At 35.3% G+C, this 6881-nt stretch overlaps 1 protein-coding gene across 1 annotated transcript in view; it reads right to left on the minus strand.

Moving 5' to 3' along the window:
• Positions 1 to 1361: 1361 nt before the first annotated feature.
• LOTGIDRAFT_175477 (hypothetical protein) overlaps positions 1362 to 6881 on the minus strand; it is a gene marked incomplete at both ends in the record, with an annotated part of 6457 nt that continues 937 nt past the window's right edge. Inside the window, 4 exons of the mRNA XM_009056697.1 lie at positions 1362 to 1465; positions 1957 to 2130; positions 2393 to 2536; positions 5424 to 5567. Of these exons, the coding sequence (XP_009054945.1) occupies positions 1362 to 1465; positions 1957 to 2130; positions 2393 to 2536; positions 5424 to 5567 (566 nt within the window). The remainder of the gene's footprint in view (positions 1466 to 1956; positions 2131 to 2392; positions 2537 to 5423; positions 5568 to 6881) is intronic.

The raw sequence follows: 6881 nt of genomic DNA on the forward strand, positions 1-6881 counted from the left end.
TTTAATACAACCAGCAATCGAGCAAGCAAGATAGTTCATGCCCACTATAAGAGCCTTCAAGAGAAATCCCCCATGTCTATAAGCAGAAAATGATAGTTGCATATTCAAAAAATAAGAACTTAAATGATAATATTGTTCATAGTAAACTAAAAACAATCAGTACATAACAGATACTATACTTCTCGCCCATCGGGCGAGTTATTTTTTCTAATTTCAGATCAGAATAAGAACAGAAGAAAACCCAATATCAAGACCCTTAATCCTAATTTCTAAATAAAGTGTCTGCTCCACCCTAGGCCTGTACATTTGGGAGAATCAAACCCTCCCTTCCCCGAAACCAAATGTCATTCAAATAAGATAAAAATTATAGTATCCATCGCGCTCACAAGCCATTTTTGGACGGATGGACGGGTGGACATTATAATATGGGTGTATTATCATTATTCCACTAAATGACTTATTTATATTTTTGCAAATATATAATGTAATTTCTTTTCATATTATGTTAATAAAATATTGTTTAGAAAAAACAACAATTACATTACATTATATTAGGTAAGAGTGGTTGTAACAACAACATATAATCAAAATGATTAAAACATAGGCCGAGGTGAAAATTCAGCTGCACCAGCGTGATATTTATAAATTACTGATATTAAATTAAAAATACTAATTAAATAATTCTGAAATAACAGAGTATATTAATGTGATTGAAGGTCGTCGTTTTCTGTTTCTGTAACGAACATCCTATGAACTAATACGATAAACAAAGAAAAGTAATTATTTTTTCAAAACTTTACATATGTCGGTTCATTTCTATTAGAAGAAAGAGTATCATAATTTCCACTGTTGCGGTTGTCGTTGTGATCTGTAGATGATTCTTGTGCTGGTACGTTGTTGTTGTACAAGTTACAATGACCAGTCGATGCATTATAAACTATCGTGCTTCTGTCTTTACTAGACCTGAAAATACCACTTGTTATAAAGATTTTAAATAGGAAACATAGGACTTGTCACCATGTTAGGCAAGTTATTTTTCAACTCCACTAAAACACGAAGTTTAACAGCAAACTTACTTACAAGCCGATGTAAATCGCCGGATTTTTTTTACTTTTCATGTCGCGTATCTGTGGGCAAAGTCAAACACCTGTCACGTTTGAATATTTTTATTGTATTTGTTGAAACGAACCTCGATACAGGTTTCAGCTGTTGGGGATCGTTCTAGTCAAGCATTGTCTATTAAGATAATGTATAGAAAATGTCTTGAAAACTTAAAATTGCTGTTTTTTTTTTTACATATGATTCTAAATTGACAAAATTTTATTTTTCAACTTGAATCATATTAAATCAGCCATAAGAATTTACCTTAGCCTAGAAACTAGCATTACTCCACACACACCAATACAAATACCGATAACAAAGCCTAAAACTGTACCCACGATGATCCAGGTTGGATTAATTTCCGCTGAAAAAATACAATTTTTAACATAAATATGTCAGATATGATATATCAAATCAGCATATTAATCTGTGAAAGTTGAAATATTATATAAATGTTTAAGGTTAACCACATATAAATTGTTAATATACAAACTAGACTCCAGGGCGTGTATACCTGCTTAAATAAAACTAGACTGTTCGTGCTCACCTTTTGAAGCGGTGCTCGGTGTGAATAAAAGTTAGGTAACTAATTTTCTCAGATTATCACGTACAGAATGTGGCTGCGGTAATATTTTCTTGTGTGTGCACTGATGTCAGAAAAACTCTCTGAAAGATCAGAACCTTGTGCTCCTCCTTACGTTTATAGGTTATCGATGTATACGAGTGAAATTGGTTTCATTTGACGGGTCTCTGATACAAGGATTCTGGTAAGACAGTAGGGTCGTGCGTACACCCATCTTTATTATGGTGTATTGCTTGTTTTGAGTAAGAATGCTGGATCTAAAAAGGCAATACCTGGTTTAGTTGAACCATCAATATTTACAGATTTCTTTACTGTACAGTCCACTCCCTGGTAACCATCTTTACAGATACACGCACCATCTCGATTATTACAGTCATTCTGGAGTGTACAGTGTCTGTTTAAACAGTTAGACGTACAGTCAGGTCCATAAAACCCTGGACGACATTCTGAAAGGATTCATCATACAGTTTCAGTGTGAGTTGGGTTACGAAGATGTTGGAGATCCGTATAGTTGCCGCTAAATCACAACATGTTGATATCCTTACCCATACCGCATGCAAATAGTAAAAATATTTCTACTAGATTTAATGACATTGGTAAGATATAATTAATGTGTCAGGCAAATTATATATAATGATAGGTTTCTCAGGTTAGTAATGGTTCGCACACACACAGGGTTGCAGGCTAATCTGTGTGTAATAATCTCACCTTTTACACAATCAATGCCAGTAAAACCAGGACTACATCCTTCCTCACAGTTTCCTGTTACATGGTGACATTTCTGAGATAATTTACAATTTCTATCAGTACACAGCCTTCTACATCCAATTCCATATCTACCAATAGGACACACTGCAATACAAAACATTTATTTAATTTCGATTGCCATAATTCATCAAACAATTACAATTCATTAAGACAGCTTGCGAGGAAAGGTAACATACGCCCACTGGCAGCTGTCAGAAATGATAAAACAGTCTTTAGTGACTAAAGTACGAATTTTCTCATATTGAAGAAATTTTATTAGTTTGAATTCAATTACATATATGCCAGTTATTTATGCTGAGTAATTCCACAAATTTTTTTAAAATCAAAATTAATAACCCAAATAGAACAAACAATTAAATCACACAACTCTAATGAAGGGTAAAAAACAACTTTTGATGCGTGTTTACAAAGTCAAGGGCAATAACTCAAAAACAGTTCATCAAAAATATCTCAAGTTAGAACTTGAGATCTTATCAATTCCAATGATCACACCAAGTTTCATCAGAATCGGTTGAAAACTGTAGCGTCTATTGTGCTCACAAACTAATTTTAACACGTTTTTCAGAAGTCAAGGGCAATAACTCAAAAACCTTTCATCGAAAATGCGTCAAGTTAGAACTTGTCCGAGATCTTATCAATTCCATTGATCACACCAATTTTCATCAAAATCGATTGAAAACTGTAGCTTCTACTGTGCTCACAAACAAATTTTGAATCGTTTTACAAAGTCAAGGGCAATAACTCAAAAACCGTTCATCGAAAATGCGTTAAGTTAGAATTTGTCCGAGATCTTATGAATTCCAATGATCACACCAAGTTTCATCAGAATCGGTTGAGAACTGTAGCTTCAATCCTGCTCACGAACTATTTTTAACAAATTTCGACGCGTTTTAACAAAGTCAAGGGCAATAACTCAAAATCCGTTCATCAAAAATGCGTTAAGTTAGAATTTGTCCGAGATCTTATGAATTCCAATAATCACACCAAGTTTCATCAGAATCGGTTGAGAACTGTAGCTTCAATCCTGCTCACGAACTATTTTTAACACATTTCGACGCGTTTTAACAAAGTCAAGGGCAATAACTCAAAAACCGTTCATCGAAAATGCGTTAAGTTAGAATTTGTCCGAGATCTTATGAATTCCAATGATCACACCAAGTTTCATCAGAATCGGTTGAGAACTGTAGCTTCAATCCTGCTCACGAACTATTTTTAACACATTTCGACGCGTTTTAACAAAGTCAAGGGTAATAACTCAAAATCCGTTCATCAAAAATGCGTCAAGTTAGTGCTTGTCCGAGATCTTATCAATTCCAATGATCACACCAAGTTTCATCAGAATCGGTTGAAAACTGTAGCTTCAATCCTGCTCACGAACTATTTTAACAAATTTCGACGCGTTATAACAAAGTCAAGGGCAATAACTCAAAAACCGTTCAAAGAAAATGCGTCAAGTTAGAACTTGTCCGAGATATTATGAATTCCAATGATCACACCAAGTTTCACCAGAATCGGATGAAAACTGTAGCTTCGATCATGCTCACGAATAATTTTTAACAAATTTCAAGGCGTTCTAAGTCAAGGGCAATATCTCAAAAACCGTTCATCGAAAATTTGTCAATTTCGAACTTGACCGAGATCTTATCTAAAGCATCACACCAAGTTTTATCAAAATCAGATACAAACTGTAGTCTCTATTGTGCTCACAAGAAATGTTGACGGACGGACCGACGGTCAGGGGCATCGACAATATACGACCACATATTTATGAAAACTGTAGCTTCGATCTTGCGTATAAAAAGGGGGCGGGGGTAGAAGCTTATTTATTTGAGTTGGATACAATTATGAGATTGTCAGTACATAACCAATCATACCGGCCTCTATAACCTGCATGAGGATAATCTTATCTGTTGTACAGTCCTGACCTGTATAAGCTACATGAGAATAACCTTACCTGTTGTACAGTCCTGACCTCTATATCCTACATGAGAATAACCTTACCTGTTGTACAGTCCTGACCTGTATAACCTACATGAGAATAACCTTACCTGTTGTACAGTCCTGACCTGTATAACCTACATGAGGATAACCTTACCTGCTGTACAGTCCTGACCTGTATAAGCTACATGAGGATAACCTTACCTGTTGTACAGTCCTGACCTGTATAAGCTAAATGAGGATAACCTTACCTGCTGTACAGTCCTGACCTGTATATCCTACATGAGGATAACCTTACCTGCTGTACAGTCCTGACCTGTATAAGCTACGTGAGGATAACCTTACCTGTTGTACAGTCCTGACCTGTATAAGCTGCATGAGAATAACCTTACCTGCTGTACAGTTCTGACCTGTATATCCTACATGAACATAACCTTACCTGTTGTAGAGTCCTGACCTGTATAAGCTACATGAGGATAATCTTATCTGCTGTACAGTCCTGACCTGTAACCTTACCTGCTGTACAGTCCTGACCTGTATAAGCTACATGAGGATAACCTTACCTGTTGTACAGTCCTGACCTGTATAAGCTACATGAGGATAACCTTACCTGCTGTACAGTCCTGACCTGTATCTCCTACAGGAGAATAACCTTACCTGTTGTACAGTCCTGACCTGTATATCCTACATGAGGATAACCTTACCTGTTGTACAGTCCTGACCTGTATAAGCTACACGAGGATAACCTTACCTGTTGTACAGTCATAACCTGTAGAACCTGCATGAGAATAACCTTACCTGTTGTACAGTTCTGACCTGTATAAGCTGCATGAGAATAACCTTACCTGCTGTACAGTTCTGACCTGTATATCCTACATGAGGATAACCTTACCTGTTGTACAGTCCTGACCTGTATCTCCTACATGGGGATAACGTTACCTGCTGTACAGTCCTGACCTGTATAAGCTACACGAGGATAACCTTACCTGTTGTACAGTCCTGACCTGTATATCCTACATGAGAATAACCTTACCTGTTGTACAGTCCTGACCTGTATATCCTGGCTTACAACCGTTTTTACATGCTCCTGTTTTTGCATTACAATATTGCGACCCTTCACAATTTCTGTCGTGACATTGTTTTTTACAGCCAGCCCCATACGTATTATTGTTACATTCTGAAGAAGAAAATGTATCTATCACAAAATATACCACTACAAGCTTTCAATCAGAAGATGGTACTTGAACACAACAACAAATGGAACATGGAAGCTTTAACCTTTAGTAACAGTCACTTTTTGCATTTAAATATTAAATCATGGAAATTTTTCAAGCAAACCAGTTAAATACAAAACCTTCAAATATCATAATCGTATTCACAATGTTTATATATTTAGAGCAAAATCTTTGAAAGAATCTCGAGAATTTGATGAATTATAAATTTATTAAGTATACCAAATTTCGTCAAAATTCCCATTGGGTGAGTTATTATTTTATCTAAATTCAGATCAGAAAAGAAGAAAAATACCCATCAGTTCCAAACCGTTCATTCCCATATCTCAACGATGTATTTGTTCCATTCTAGGGAGAATTTGGGAGAATCAAAAACTCCCTTCCCGAAATCCTATAATATCGCATCAAGCAAGATAACCATATTTAATTTCGTCAATATCACATTGTTCACACTGTGCTTAATGGCAATGCATGTCGCAAATTGTTAAATCCAATTACGGTGCATAAGCCACAATATAAAACAGGGGTTTAAAGATTATTTTGATATGGCATACAGTTTAGATTGTTTGATAATATGATTTTTTACTTTGTGAATAATATAACAAAAGTAACGCTAGTAGCCGATGTACTTTAAAATTCATCATACAGTACAACTCGTCATTAAGCAACCACCTCAACATTGACTGTACTTTCAAACTGTCAGAAGGGGTAATATCATGTACATTTTGAATAGATCACCGTATTAGTTGTACATGACATTGTACTTGATATGTTTTTAGTCCTACTGAACTTAGATTTTAGCAAGTAAGAAACCTACTTTGAAACCACGATGCGACCTATGTCACCCAAACATTTTAGTTTGAATTATATAACTACGAATAAAGGGTATAAATTTAATTTTTAAAACCAATAGATATGTGGATGTCATGCCTCTTTTGACATCATCACCGTAAGACATAGTTGTCATCTAGAAATATTTGTGAAACGCATGTTCAATAATAGTTCCATGAAAGACACACGATGTCCTAATCGCTAATTTGCTTTGAATCAGAAAAAAACATCTTAGAAAAAGAAATCAAGTTTCGGTTTATTTTTAAAATATGTGTGATTCCATAACATTAACGTCACCAAAAATTTCAACAAATTGAAAATATTTCGTTTCTTAGCCTGACATCTGCGATCCTTAAAATAAACAATATTAATTTTACCACCAATTTTTATTAGCGGATCGGGGGGTAGGGGCGATAAGAAATAATACA

This window comes from Lottia gigantea (assembly GCF_000327385.1).
Source record: "Lottia gigantea unplaced genomic scaffold LOTGIsca_287, whole genome shotgun sequence".
In the NCBI taxonomy this organism is placed as follows: domain Eukaryota; kingdom Metazoa; phylum Mollusca; class Gastropoda; family Lottiidae; genus Lottia; species Lottia gigantea.